Genomic DNA, 16068 nt, shown 5'->3' on the forward strand with positions numbered 1-16068 from the left:
AACAGCTCCGCTCAACAGGGATAAACGCAAAGGTAAAACAGCTCCGCTCAACAGGGATAAACGCAAAGGTAAAACAGCTCCGCTCAACAGGGATAAACACAAAGGTAAAACAGCTCCGCTCAACAGGGATAAACACAAAGGCAAAACAGCTCTGCCCAACAGGGATAAACGCAAAGGTAAAACAGCTCCGCTCAACAGGGATAAACACAAAGGTAAAACAGCTCCGCTCAACAGGGATAAACGCAAAGGTAAAACAGCTCCGCTCAACAGGGATAAACACAAAGGTAAAACAGCTCCGCTCAACAGGGATAAACGCAAAGGTAAAACAGCTCCGCTCAACAGGGATAAACACAAAGGTAAAACAGCTCCGCTCAACAGGGATAAACGCAAAGGTAAAACAGCTCCGCTCAACAGGGATAAACACAAAGATAATGCAGCATAGAACATGAAACATTCATAACGTACATTATGACTTCAGGTTGGATCTAGTTTAAGCCAGTTCTTTATGGAATGTTCCATTAACGCGTGTATTTTAATCTGAAATTAGATAATGCTGTGTGTAATCTAATCCGAGTGGAATGGGGTCGTGCTTTGTCAGACTTTAAAGACGTATACCAGTACGTTTCATCTTCGTCTTCCTTGTCTATCCATACAAAATGACATCTCATGTTACATATGTGTCATTAACAAATCTCGTAAACGTACTATATGGGAAAAACTATCACCCTCCGTAATCACAGCTCGACTGCACCAACGGTATCTTTGAAGCTCATACTTAACTTTGCCTGGGAGAAGAGGAAAATGCCATTTGGTTGCCCCCGACTGATCGCGGGCTGTATGGCTTCATTAGACAGGGGACCACTGTTGTCAATTTCCGATAAAACCAGGAAGCGAGTCCAAGAAAACTATTGACTGGTGTGTTGAAATAGTTACCAGTCGTTGTAATTATCATAGTGTCGATTGCATACTGAGTCGGACAGGACAATGACAAAGCTGTTGCAGATTTGGATGACAGTCCATGGCGGTAATTCGTGTTCTGCCCTGGTTTTGATCTAGTCTCGGATAGGTTGCATCCAGTCGAACACCTACCAATATTACTATGTGTGATAGGGCTCATCCACAGTATTCCAGGCAGTAAAGTGACAAAGTGCTGTGAGTGTTCACTGTGGCAAATACGAATTCAATCATCGTGATCTGCCGCCAGTGTATTTGTGATCATTTTAGTACTAGAGCATTCCCCACTCGGCAACTGTTGTCGCATAGGGACGATATCACGTCTTCGAATGATGTGGAAATGAAGTCACGTATTGTATTGTTGAATACTTAACCATGGGCTCTGAAGGTGTTTGAAAAATGAACTACCTTTACACAAACGCCATGAAAAACACTGACACTGTGGTCTATTTGAAACCATCACTGAGACTGAAACTATCTATAAAACATGCATATGATTGTTTACTCTAGTAAATTCCTTAAAGTTCACTATGACGTCCTCGCCATTATGTCGCACTGAGAAGAAGCTTTAGAAATAATTCTGAAGGACATCTCTATTTGGACAGTTATTAAAGCGACCCAGGTTTCCGCTGACTTTTCTTGTACTAAGAACACACAATCTCCAGTGAGTGGTTATGGTAATCACAATGTCTCAGCCACGATCATATAGGACAATTCTTGTCCATAATCCACAACACAGGCGGGCCCGTGTTCCTCGTGCGCTCTTTATTTGCTCTCATTTTGCCATTGTGATTTGATTATGGCTTTATTACTGTCATTGAATCCAATCATGACCAAAGGGTGAATATTCTGTCGTGGTAATTTCTACCAGGCGGCATATCTCGCTATAGACTGCATCAGGTCTGCTGGTTATGACTTCTTCTGTTCATGGAGCATATAGCTATATTTGCCACACAATGGCTGCAGACAATGTAAAGGTTCTGTCAAGCACTCTGGCAGATGTGACATTGGCAGCAATGATCATTTTGTATGTCAGATGATTTGCTGACCTGGGGTAAAGATTAGATTCGCAAGGGTCACAGTACACACTCTGGTCAATATTCTAAGTGGCCGAACACCAATCTGACCTTAACCGTAATAAACGACTGAAATGCAAGGGATTGGATAAAAGGGCTGTACTGTCGGGCTGCTACTCAGTAATGTATTAAATCATCTTCACATTCTCATCCGTTCTGGTCATTGAAGACGGAGAGGGTTCCGCCAGAGAGCATGTTAGTAGTCATTGGAGGTCTTCCATAACAAGGTAGTTCAGGAAATATCAACAGTTACCGTCTTTAAACATTTGATGGTTTAGGAAATAACAACAGTTATTGTCTTTAACCATTTGATCGTTTAGGAAATAACAGTTATCGTCTTTAAACATTTGATGGTTTAGGAAATACCAACAGTTATCGTCTTTAAACATTTGATGGTTTAGGGAATATAACCAGTTATCGTCTTTAAACATTTACTAGTTCAGGAAATATAACCAGTTATCGTCTTTAAACATTTGATGGTATAGGGAATATAACCAGTTATCGTCTTCAAACATTTGGTGGATCAGGAAATGACAGCATTCGTCGTCTTTTTTTCAAAAAATAAAATAAAATAAAATAAAATAAAATAAAATACAGTTATTTTTAAGTATTTGTTGCTTTAGGATATAACAACATTTATTGCCTTTAACATTTGGTGACTCAGGAAAAAAGAACATTGTCGTGTTCACCATTTTAAGGGTTCACCCAACCACTTCTCTCAACCGCCATTATTAGAACTCATCTTAAAACACATGCGTTACAAACATTTCCAGGAACAGAAACCATGTTTACAAATTACTTGTTGGGTGGGTGGCTCAGTCGTCTAAACCATCGTAACAGCTTTGAAGAGTTAGGTCCCTTGAGCAGGCCAGGATGGAATGTTCAGTCGAATCTGGACTGGCTCCGAATACGATTGTTTGCATACCACTGCCAGACCCGTGACACATCAGATTTACCCCTCACCTCTCCATATCTCCCAGTAGTTTCAGGGCGATGTTTGAAACACACATTCATTTTCATCATTGGCAGATACAAGTTCTGTACTATATGTTTGTTTGCTGAAACGTTTGGTGTGCGATATGAATGGGGCCCTAAACGATTGTGTCACAACACCCTGGCAGCCAGTGTTTATGTCATCCTGGCACAGTATTCGTATTCCATCGCCTTGCGCATGCACTAGTGCGTGGATATGTGCGCTATATAACTATCCTATATCATATCATATCATATTGTCGAGGTTCAGGTATCCTTTCTTAAGACCTGTTAGGAGTTTACGAAGAGACTATAACGCAGGTTTTAAGTCCCTAATGTACCAGTGTGTATTGTAGAACATCGATATATCGGTCCGGTCCTGCACTTCATACGTTCTGTATTACACAAATGCTGCCAAGAATTTGCCCACTTTGTCTGCACATCCGGGACACCAGGAAGCCATGTTGATAAAACGCGATTTCATTATTGATACCTGTAACACTCTGTGATCTAAAGATATTCTGTTTCATGAAACGTGCTGCGTAAAATTGACTTTGTGTGTCAAAGTAGGGAAATTAACCTAAAGTACTGAAATCTTTCCAGCGCTAAGGATCGGCAACAGAATGGAACTGAAGTCTTCCTCTGACCTTTAAGGATTCCGTGATTGTAATCGCCTCTAACACATAGACTAAATGTACCAGGAATTTCAATACACTATACACTAGCCTGGCTTGCATCCCCACATGCTGAAGCAGTTAAGGACACTGTATCCGACAAGTCCTGGTTCTTTTGCTAGATAATTTAAATGTTTGAAGATTGCTTTGGATATTGGTCTGGAGAATGTTAATTGTGTCTAGACATGCGTTTAGGTGACATTCTTTGTGACTTTGCTAAACGTTGTTTAGCATGCAGTTTTACTAAACCTGTAAATACAGCATAGGACACATAACATATTGCTGTTGAGACATTGTAAGTGAGCTAACGCTGGATACTGTATGCAACCTACAGCTACCCACATTAACATGGCCGCCTTTTCAAGCGTTATGCTCATATAGAAACTAGATGATACTTTGCAAATATTAATTCATTGAACGTCACAATAAACGATCCCGCAAGCTTATCCATTGCAACAGTTTTACAAATGTTGATGCCTGTTTCATCTGTACTTGATTCAGGATCATCAGACTGATGGTTTCGGGCAGATTTCATGTAACGATCAGTAGTCGAGTTGCTGTGGACGCAGCATGATGATCCAGTCTGTACTGACAACTATAAGTAGCTATCAAGTCGTTTGTTGGGTTGAAACTGAAACATGGCCTATTACTTAAACCGGTTTTAAATGTCGGCAACATATCTGACTTCTCCCATTGCAACTTGTTAGGGCGCAGCAAATACAGTGTCATATTACTCCGGTAGTTTGCAATAAACAACGCTCAAACAGGTTCTGTTAGAGGGAAACCTGGCGGGACATGCGTATCACGCCGCAATGTACACGTGGTAATAACAGTCGGGACAGGCAATGAAAGTTCGGGGTGTTCGTTGCTATTGAACTTAATAGTTCCGAAGGTTTATGATAAATGCAATGAACCCTTTTGATCGCACAGTTTATTGAACTGCCCGAAACATCACACTGCCGTCATTAAATCCGAAGACTATGTGCTATGTAAGACTATTTCTTTTGGGAAAGATAAAGTTTTACTTTATCTTCGGTAGCTTACATATTACATCTGTCTGACTTTCATGTAATTAACACTCATTAGAACTATCATCAGTGTAGAGATAGGACGGCCGGGACTTACGGGACTCTCTGACGTACAAGCACACAGATACACCTTACGGATGACACTAGTCATCTTGACTTACGGGACACTCTGACGTACAGTCTACATGACATACGGGGCTATCTGACATACAAGCAGACAGGGTGGCCGGCACGAGTCTCCTGACACACAAGCAGACAGTACGGATGACACTCGTCTCAATATTTGCGGGATTCTGATGTACAAGCACAAAGCATCTATAAGTAATTACATTGTAATTTTGATGTGACGTTGTGTGTATTAACAACTTGATGACATTAGGCACACGGTGTAGGATTCAAATATTAGACTCGAATTCGCAATTAAAACAATATAATCACACAACATGGGAAAAAGACATTACTGTACTTTGGCAGAGAATAGAGATGATACGTATACACTGTAATAAGACATTCTCTGTAGGTCGAACGTAATCCAAGTTATATACCATGTCAATGAAATTCAGTTGGGGAGACATGCATGTTCAAATGAGGGGAATAACACACACACACACACACACACACACACACACACACACACACACACACACACACACACACACACACACACACACATATATACCACCCCCAACCCCTACACCATTCAGAAATCAAGTTTGGATTTGTTGTCGCCAATGTTAATTGTCCACTGATATTGCTGCCAGAGACGGCAGATAGACAGTTGCCGTATAAACATGACAGAGAGACACAGCTTTGCCTTTACGCACAGTATGTGTTTGAAGATTTTCTACCATTACACAACTCTCTTGGTCTTAACTGTAGATATTTTGTTTACAGTACATCCTATTAATAGTGAAGGGAATCGCATCTCGATTTCGTGAAAGTGATCTGTACTTGTCGATTTTTCCAAGACAGAGTCATGTGAAGATTGCTGCACAGATTCTAGAAATATTACCTTTGACCATATGTCTGGCTCTATCGGACAAGCTTAAAATAATCATGTTTTTTCACACACTTTGTTTTCTGCTAAATATTCCCACACGTGGCCTGATCTGCTCGTATCCCATTAGTTTGTTATTACCGTAGTCATTCTACCGCAGGTCCACTGAAAGCATTGCTGATGGTGAACACACAGTCTGATTAGAAAGGTGTGTGTAACTAGCGACGCTAGCATTATACGAGGAGACATTTATGATGGGTAACAGGGACAATAGGCACTTTATTTGGTATCTCCATCCATCTACTCTGTTAGACTCACAACACACCCGAGGGAATCACCAGCATTCATCATGTTGATAATCTCAGCATGGAAACTCAATTAGCAGGTCGCAAATGCCTCGCGGTTCATTAAGGGAGGTCACCTATATGTCAATTGTCAAACAAACCCATTATTCAATATGTTACCCCGGGGACCGTCTATGATACACCAGTTGTCATACATCCATTGACGATTAAGTGTTGAAACCTCAGCACAATGGCTGCTTCTGTTACCCGTTTATTTAGAGATAGTGTAGCAATGAAAGGACATCTGATAGAGGTGACTTGTGGACATGATGGCGGGTGTGTGTCGCGGCAGTAGAGCAGGAGTAAATGTGCTAGGTGATGGCATCTGGACGCGAGCTAGACACACCGTATGATTAACGTGTATACAGTACGTGTCATTAATGTGCTGCAAACATAGATAATGGCTGTTGACGCAAACGTTTAGGCGATAACTATTTGAGCGCACTAAGTTAAGAGATACATGAGCTGGTTACTTTGTTGAGATACTATCTAGTTACTATTTTGGGAGATGGCCGTCGATACATATTAGACAAGAGATGCACACGCCCGGAGTTCTTCTGGATGATGGTTCAGGATGCAGTCTGTAGATACATTAGCATTGTTATGTTAGGATGGTCTGTAGATACATTAGCATTGTTATGTTAGGATGGTCTGTAGATACATTAGCATTGTTATGTTAGGATGGTCTGTAGATACATTAGCATTGTTATGTTAGGATGGTCTGTAGATACATTGGCATTGTTATGTTAGGAGGGTCTGTAGATACATTAGCATTGTTATGTTAGGATGGTCTGTAGATACATTAGCATTGTTATGTTAGGATGGTCTGTAGATACATTAGCATTGTTATGTTAGGATGGTCTGTAGATACATTGGCATTGTTATGTTAGGATGGTCTGTAGATACATTAGCATTGTTATGTTAGGATGGTCTGTAGATACATTAGCATTGTTATGTTAGGATGGTCTGTAGATACATTAGCATTGTTATGTTAGGATGGTCTGTAGATACATTAGCATTGTTATGTTAGGATGGTCTGTAGATATATTAGGATATTGTAAGACCCCATTACACAGACAAGCAGCTAGCAGACGCCTTAAAACAAAAGCATTTACGGTCCAGTGAACAGATTTCAAACCACCTGCGGGTGACCTTCCATTTGTGAGAACTCCCAGTTTTGAGACACATTAATTAATAGTTGAATGAGCATGGAAGGTGCCCCGACATCCCCACCATGAAAGTGAGAACAACCCAGCTGCTGGTTCATTAATGCAAATAAATTACGCAAAACACTTTGTACGTTAAAGAGCAGTTATTGTTTTCAAAAAAAAAAATCTACAGATACAGAAATAATGATATAGAATATCAAAAATATGGGGCGGCCAGGTCCACATTCGTACACGCTGAAGGACCGCTATACGATGTCGACTGAAAAGAGCAGTCAAACATTAATAAATAATTAAAGTTAAAACCGTTATTGCAGTCAGATGGTATATTTTACAGTGAAATAGTTAGATATCCCCCCAGAATATCCGTAACGTTAAGATTTATATCTAAGTGAACTACAATGTTATGTTGTAATGGAACATGAAATACCATATTCTTTATGTTATGTACAGTTTATATTCCATAAATGCTGATTTTAATTTTCCATCGTTTTCAAGTGGCAAGCGTATTGCATCAGTTGCATTTTAGAACCGTATTTATTACACTGACCTCATTACTATATGGTTAACTACATTCAGAACTTCACACCACTGGCTGCCCATTGAAACAGGAGATTGCAACGACATTGAAAGATGTTAAATGCCATTAGGTATCAATTAATTTGTCAATATTTTTGTAAACATCCTAAAGTTTCAATATGTATCAATATGCTGTATGTTCTCTGTGTCAGTATGTATGACTTTTGGAAACAAAATTCGTGTTCTGTTCGATTCACCAGGGTCAGTTACATAGCTAAACTCTAATTAGCAGCGGTAAGGCCATTCTATCAGACAGGGGAGTGTGGTGTGTTTTCTTCATGAATTACCTACTCCACTTTCTCACAACAGAGAGTATCCCGGTTGGGAGCTGTTATTGGGTATTAAGCTGGGATACATTGGTAAGATTCTTGTTGGAACACACTACTAACCATTATACTGTTGAGATTCGTGTGGCATCTTGTCATGTTAGGAAATTTTGGCCCGTTCTTGTGTCCTGATACTTGTGTATGACATTATTGTGGGATACATCGATCTGTTCATACACAGGCTCCAAATGCTGAGTTGTTGTATGGTGATAGGTTTCCGTCTGATATGCTTCTGGGATACATTGCCCATGATGTCCCGTGAAAGCTGTTGTTGCCTATGTGGAGAATTATTCTCTAATTGACAAATACATCATCGTCCCAGTGAGGACATGTAGTGCAAGGAAGATTCGTGGTTTCTTTGGAATTACAGACAGGCTCACGGAATAGGTGAAAGTTTGATTTGCGAATTGTAAATAATTAATACCTTCTTTAGTATAGTAACTGAGCGATTTGTTCCCACACAGACAGTTTAAACGATTGCCAAAAGCCAAGTGCAATGGCGTCAGTGACTCAGTGTATAACTGATTATATACAGTTCCAATAGTTACATGGGAGGAAGTAGATAACAAATACTGAGGCACACTGTTAAAGCCTTACACTTATCTTATAGCGACAACACCCTTACACCCTCTATTTGTTTACAATCAATGCTTGAACACTAACTGTTCACGTCGAATTGTCAAAAATTACAAAACACAAAAATGTCACCTTGTTTTGAGCTGACGTACAAAGGGCAGCGTTTATGGAACGTGTGCAATTACGTACATTAGCGAAGAACTGATTTCAACAAGAACCATCCCCAGTAGAGTGAAGATATTCCGAAAGGGAAATTACCTATAACAGGGAATCTGTATCAATGGAGGTTTCTTGTGCGGAGAAGAACATTACAATTACTCAGAATGTCAGTGAAAACTCCATCCGATTTCGAGTTATTTTCCCCTAGGGAGATGTTCATTCAATTCAGACTGAATTGTTTTACTGCCAAATTAGTCGCCCGTTGATTCGAGCCAGTCAGTGAAAACCGAAGCAACGACACGCTGGTGCCCACCAAGGCCATCGTGTGCACAGCGCAGGTGCTTTGTAAACGTATGTCGCATTTGCCGTTCACGACGTTGAATTTCCCTACTTCTTGGCGAAAATACCCCTGTGAAAACTCATCACATTCTCACGCAACGTAGCGTGCTTGTGAAAGCACTGCCTTGATTTACAGTGTGAACGGGATATGAGAATCTCAACGACCTCAGCGCTGATTTGTTGTTGAAAGAAAGTCTGATTAATAACAAGCATAAATGTCTTCTTTTCACTATGGAATAGAAGAGTCCTTTAACAAGTTCCGGACAAAAATTAAAAGAGCTTCTGTCAACAGAACACTGAATAATTATGATTTTTGGCTAACGAGCATAACGCTCAATCCAGTAAACTCTTAAATAACGTCCTTCTCCTCACACTTAATTTTATGAAAATTTACGTAATGACATGTTATCAGATAGCCCGTCGACTGGCTTGATATGCCACGCTATTGAAATGACCTGTAGCCAAGACGATTCTTAATGGACGTGTTTATTGCAATGCCTGTAACTTTAAGCTGTTTATTACTGACCCTTGGGATATCACTGCACGGTAATATCTCTAAAGAGATTCATTGACACTTGAGTTCTAGAAATGAGATCGTATCTGTGACATTGATTTAATCCCCGACACAGCCTGAATATTATATCCTTATCTTCAAAAGGAAAATCTATTTTGTGCCCTTAACTTTGTCTGGATGGTTCTGATAAAACTAAGGATATCGTAGGAACCACTACATCAGAGAATCAACTTTCAATAAACGTAGCGGATCAAACACTTTGTTTACCGTGAAAACAGAAATGTTTTCGTGTGAATGGATGGGTGGATGGGTGAGGGCGTGAGTGAGTGCATGCTAGCGTGCGTGCATGAGTGAGTGAGTGTGTGAGTGAGTGTGTGAGAGTGTGAGTGAGTGTTGCTTTACGCTACAATGCGCTTACATTGCGACTGTATCCATGTACCCGTAGTATTTGCTGTGTCCAAGCATACAGCGGTGCGAACAACGTTCAACCCAATAGGCTGCCTGTATATTATTGAACTCGGTGGGTTTGTGAACACAGGCCAAGCCATAGTTCGTGCAATCATTCGGTGTTGAACCCTGGCATTATACAGACTGCAGATTAAACAGATTTCTACACATAGATTGTAATGGTAATACCTGGTCCAGGTTTCAATCAGCGTTACGTCTTTTCCCTATTATACATATGAAACTAATTGTGAGGGAACCGATTCAACTGGACTGCAGATCCTGATTTCTGGAGACACAATTATGTGTGAAATATAAATTGGTACCGCATCATGATTTTGCATTACAGAACAATGGAAAGATTATTCTGAACGCTAGTTTACGGATTGAACATGTTTATTTCTATAACTCCTGTATCGATATACTGTACTGTCAACACAACTGCCATTGTATCAACATGGACACAGACGCACTCGGGCTTGAATCTAGCTACAGGAGTTGCTTTTGTTGTCGATTTTTCTTTTTGTGCGACAAACGGATCAACAAATATAAACACAGAGAGTAAGTGATGTGTAAACGCATTTAGAAAATCTGAAGTAGACATCTCTGACCCATAAACGCCATTATAGTTCACAAGTGCAGACAGCTATCGATTGTTGAAACAGACGACACAATACTTCTGAGTTAAACGTATGGAAGTCTGCGTATCACAGAGACATCACGTCCAAAAGAAATCATGGATGCTGCTAGAGACATAGATTTTACCTGTCGAGAGTTATAATGCATTCTCTGAGGCACAGCACTGATAGTGTGTTGATATTTCAAGGCATGAGATTGAAGTGCGTTCAACGTCTCTCAATCACGTTCTATCGATTCGTACAAGCAAAATATATCTGCCCCGACTTAACAAAGACAAAAAGCCAGTGTTGTCTACTGGGTTCATTAGCTTGTTCAGTTACAGAGACAGTTCATTCAGATCGTGTACAGCAGTCTTTTGTTCACTCCAGTATGTCACATGGGAACCCCGCGACAAGTGGGAAACATGTCAACAGATGTTCTTTATTCATATGACTGGTTGTTACATGTCGATCAATCTCTGACAACCAGTGCCATATGATAACAGAGCAGACTTGCATTTGAAGACATAATATTATTCTACTGTTAGCTTTACTGGAAATACAAGTGTATTTGCAATGCGAACAATACAGAGGTTCTTGAACGCTTAGAAAGGATGCATTGACAAACACAGCTACGCCATGTGCCACGGAGCGTGAAATTAGAAATTACATGGCATACTAAAACAAAGTGAAGATTGTTTCGTGCACTCTCAGTGTCACTTAAAGAAATGGCCACTCAAAGAAAAGAATTGTTTCTCGAATTCTTTATAATAATAATAAGTCATTTATGCATGAGAAATCGATATATTTCTGCTGGTTGAGACACTATCAACACTATTACAGACACTATCAACATGTACTCTCAAGTTTCCTGTAAAGTATGTAGACATGTGCATTCATCTCAGACACTGGCTTCATGAGTACGAGTTTCTCGACCCATGAAACATGACAACTAGTGACAACATATACATGTAGTTAACTCTCCACCTTCAAATGTTCTGGTTTTGTCAAAGCTGAAAGTACATATCACCTGAAGCATGCAGTATAATATGTAAACGGCGGTATGTATAGGTGGATACGTTCAATCGGAATGTCTGTTCGGACTGGCAAGTTAAAATCACAAGAGGTTTCTTATGGATGTTAAGACTGTTTTGTCGCTGTATCTAAACCTTCAAGACGATCTGATATTGTTAAATACCGGAGGGGTGGCGTCAGCTGCCCGAAAGTCGACGTTACCTTAATACTCCAACTTATACAATAAGCTTATCGGGGGAATTTTCGCTTTGTTTAAGAAAGACATATTTGTGTTTTCAGACCACCGATTGACAGAACCGAATCACCGCATTATGTCGCCCATCGTGGAGTATCTATGGAAAATCAGCCTTGCCATATTATTTATACACACCGTTTTCGTCACAGGTAAGTTTGGGCCCCTTCAATAATGCTATCAGTTGATTGGAGGTGTGTTATGTTTTAATGCTTAACACTCTCTGGTCTCATAGATGACAATATGATTAATTAAGGACTACACATCTTCATAAGTAATTTTAAAAAAATCGTATTTGCCGTATTTATTGTGACAAGTAGAGGAGAGGTGGGAGGCTGTAGCTGTAAATTTGTAGCTTGAGTGTAAGAAGAACTGCAATGATGGCCACAAAATCATTGAGATCGGTACTCCATTCATTACAACGTCCGTATAGACCCGTGCTCAGAGATTGGAACACTATCCGCTCTGACTGAATCACTGACTGACTGACTCACTGACTCAATCACTCATTCACTCGCTCACTCGCTCACTCGCTCACTCGATCACTCGATCACTCGATCACTCACTCACTCAGAGAATGTACAGATTGGGCTGAGGGTGATATGTGATCTGGAACACTGCTTCCTGCTTTTTCGGCCCATGGAATTTGTGTATGTAGATGAAGCGTGGTCATTCTTTGTTGTCCATGTCGTGAAAACATCTTCGCTGTAGGAGCAGATATAACTGTGCTGTGTGAGCCTGCATTACATTATGTAGTCAAATATAGCACCTGTAGGTAGAATACGATTATCGATAAACGAGAGAAGCAGTTGCCATGCTACTGAACATGCATGTGCTAATGAGTCTCAGGGGTTGTGGTGTTATCAGAAGTAAATTAATGAAATTCGCCTTGATGACGTCATGGCGACGCAACTAGTAGAAAGGGTTCCGGATGAGCAGAGTTAACGGAATTACGCCCCCCTACAGTTCCATAATATCGTTATTGGATTATTTCTAAGTTGCGCATCCATCAACCAGCTGTAGTGTCTCTGCCCTGTGATGTCTTCCTCGGTAGTAGTGATGACTCCCTACTGGATACAGAGCGTCCCCTACTGTATTCCTGACAGAGCTTCCTCTACTGCATTCCTGACAGTACGTCTTCTACTGCATTCTTGCAAGGGCGTCCCCTACTGTATTCCTGCTAGAGCGTCCCCCACTGTATTCCTGCTAGAGCGTCCTCTACTGTGTTCCTGACAGAGCGTCCTCTACTGTATTCCTGCCAGAGCGTCCCCTACTGTGTTCCTGACAGAGGGTTCCCTACTGTATTCCTGACAGAGCGTCCCCCGCTGTGTTCCCGCCAGAGCGTCCCCCACTGTATTCCTGACAGAGCGTCCTCAACTGTGTTCCTGACAGAGCGTCCCCTACAGTGTTCCTGCCAGAGCGTCCCCCACTGTGTTCCTGACACAGCGTCCCCTGCTATGTTCCTGACAGAGGTCCTCTACTGTATTCCTGCCAGAGCGTCCCCCACTGTGTTCCTGACAGAGCGTCCCCTGCTATGTTCCTGTCAGAGGGTCCCCTTCTGTATTCCAGCCAGAGCGTCACCTATTGTATTCCTGCCAGAGAGTCCCCTACTGTATTCTTGCCAGAGCGTCCCCTACTGTATTCCTGCTAGAGCGTCCCCTCTTTATTCCTGACAGAGCGTCCTTTACTGTATTCCTGCCAGAGCGCCCCCTTCTGTTTTCTTCACTTGGTTATTATCTTGACTGCAATGGCCACAGTGATTTGCTGTCCCTACAGTACATGTAAATTGGCCTATATTTACATACACACACCAAAATGACGAACGATCTTGACCACATAACGCTGTGGCCCAACTGGCCCTTCCGTCCACCCTCTACATGACCCGGATGAGTGACAATTTGGGACATTTGCGAACATAATTGCGCTGATTATTTCCTGATGCTGATCGGACAGTCTGTGAGGATAATATAGACACAAAGTGTTTGGAGATCATTACTCAATCCAGACATACAACAAATTAAGTTATTTATTTACCCACGAATTACCCATATTAACAAGATTTACCACGACATATGGGTTCGAATAACCGTATTTGTGTGTGTTTCCTTGACCTGCAGAATTTCTGCTTTGGCCGATTAAGCTAGAATATCAACCTTTCCAGCAACACATTAAATTAACACAAGTCTTGAGAGAACCTTTCACTACATCGTCATGCCAACACGAACAGCTAGTTCTGGTCAATATACGTATGAAGGAATTATCCTGTACACTGACTTTGTATCATAACTAGCAACATTAATGGGAATACAGACCAGCTTATTCCATCAGCATAAACATGTGTGGACATTAATACAGAAATCATGAAACGGTCTCAGTCACATCCTGGGCACAGACTGGGACAAGATAAAGACATTTACAGTCACGTCTGGATCATGCTAGTTTGTACAGTACCATATTGTTCCCACGATCTGGAATCTTGCGTGTACTTAATTATTGATATTTTTCTATAGTAGGTACTTAGTGTTAGTACTAAATGTGAATCTTACTGATTTGCTATTTGAGTACAGAATAAGAGTTAGCATTTGATAAAATATATATCACAAATACATATTTGATTATCTTGTAATAATGCAATGTGACAAACGAAATAACATGGATTGTAAGAAAATCTCACACTAGGATGCTCATTAGGTGTGTTTCAAAAGACCCCAGACTTCCTGCCTTGGAGGCTATACGACCTGGCTGTCCTTGTCAAAGGGTTTTTGGGTATCTCAATTGGATTTTGTGTTGTAAAACGTGTTATACCGGATTGTACTGAGGCCCGAGGAAATGGCGACAGTCACTTGTACAATACAATCACTCATGTTTTGCAGTCATAACCTATCCAAGTCATTCATATTCCTCTTTTAGCATATTCTCTATCAAACATAATATTCGTTATTGTATTGATGCAACGTGGATTAACTTAAGGCATCTGGGTGTACACTACCGACAGAAAGAAATCTGGAATTTTGCCCACAGACTTATTTTGTTTTTTTTTCTTATTTTAATACCAAAGTTTAATATTGACAGAACCGGGAAAGGGGAATAAGCAGAGTTATATTAATAGAGATATGCCTTGAGGAACGTGTCAAATATTGGACGTTTCAGATTCTACAAATCTGCTTTTCATCTCTGACGTGAAGGTTTCCTGAACAATGTTTTTGTTAGAGATGGGGAGGAAATTAACGTCAATATAAACTCAAGTGAAAACTGGGACCGATAAAGTTGAAGACCAAACAGTGTTTTCTCTTCATCTCATGGCTGTGGACAGCTTGTTAAAGCCACATGTAGTGGAGCAAGGAAACAATAACGTGGTTTTGATGGGAAATGTGAATATTTGATCTAAGAAAACTTTATTGTAAACAGATGACAACTGTCGAAGAGTATTCGATATGTTTTGACAATTATTGTTACAAAAAATAACCAAACTATGTTTAGCTTCTATTATGTGTCGAAACCGATTTGATTCGACGAAATTAGTAAACTTTTGGTGCCTGCTACGTGAATGAGCCACTGGACATCAGCACTGATACCAGGGCACGTCAATACTGTCCGTGTGCGTAATATTATTATGAATGCACTGTAAATCAGGACTTGTTGTGATCGTATGACACAAGTGAATGTCAAGACCCACAAGACCTCTGCCTAATTCATCATCGGCTGTTTGAGTTGACTTTACAATAATTGGCTCTACTTCTACACGTCGCCATGTCTCAAACATTTAATTGAACAGACGTCTCATTCCAAATATGCGGGGAATCCTAAGGACATCTCTCTCAAGTATTGCACATACTAATTCACTGCAATGATTCAGATGCACGATTGCCAGTGGTTAAAATAGCCCGACAAAAGAACTTAATCATTTCGCCTGTGAAAATGTGGAAAATTTATCCCTTCTGACACTTGTGTTATTGCGAGGTTCCTGACACTGTCCGCTGGCCTGATTTGACTGGTGATTAGAGAGAATTGGAGAGAGCGAAACAGCTACAGCTTT

The 16068-nt window shown here is 40.7% G+C and overlaps 1 protein-coding gene across 2 annotated transcripts in view; it reads left to right on the forward strand.

Annotated features, from left to right (window-relative positions):
• LOC137274692 (enterin neuropeptides-like) overlaps positions 1-16068 on the forward strand; it is a 37511-nt gene that overhangs the window by 12965 nt on the left and 8478 nt on the right. For both annotated transcript variants that reach the window (XM_067808034.1, XM_067808035.1), the window contains exon 2: positions 12080-12184. In XM_067808034.1, the coding sequence (XP_067664135.1) occupies positions 12112-12184 (73 nt within the window). In that variant the 5' untranslated portion in view covers positions 12080-12111. The remainder of the gene's footprint in view (positions 1-12079; positions 12185-16068) is intronic.

The sequence above is a fragment of the Haliotis asinina genome, chromosome 2, assembly GCF_037392515.1.
Source record: "Haliotis asinina isolate JCU_RB_2024 chromosome 2, JCU_Hal_asi_v2, whole genome shotgun sequence".
NCBI classification, from domain to species: domain Eukaryota; kingdom Metazoa; phylum Mollusca; class Gastropoda; order Lepetellida; family Haliotidae; genus Haliotis; species Haliotis asinina.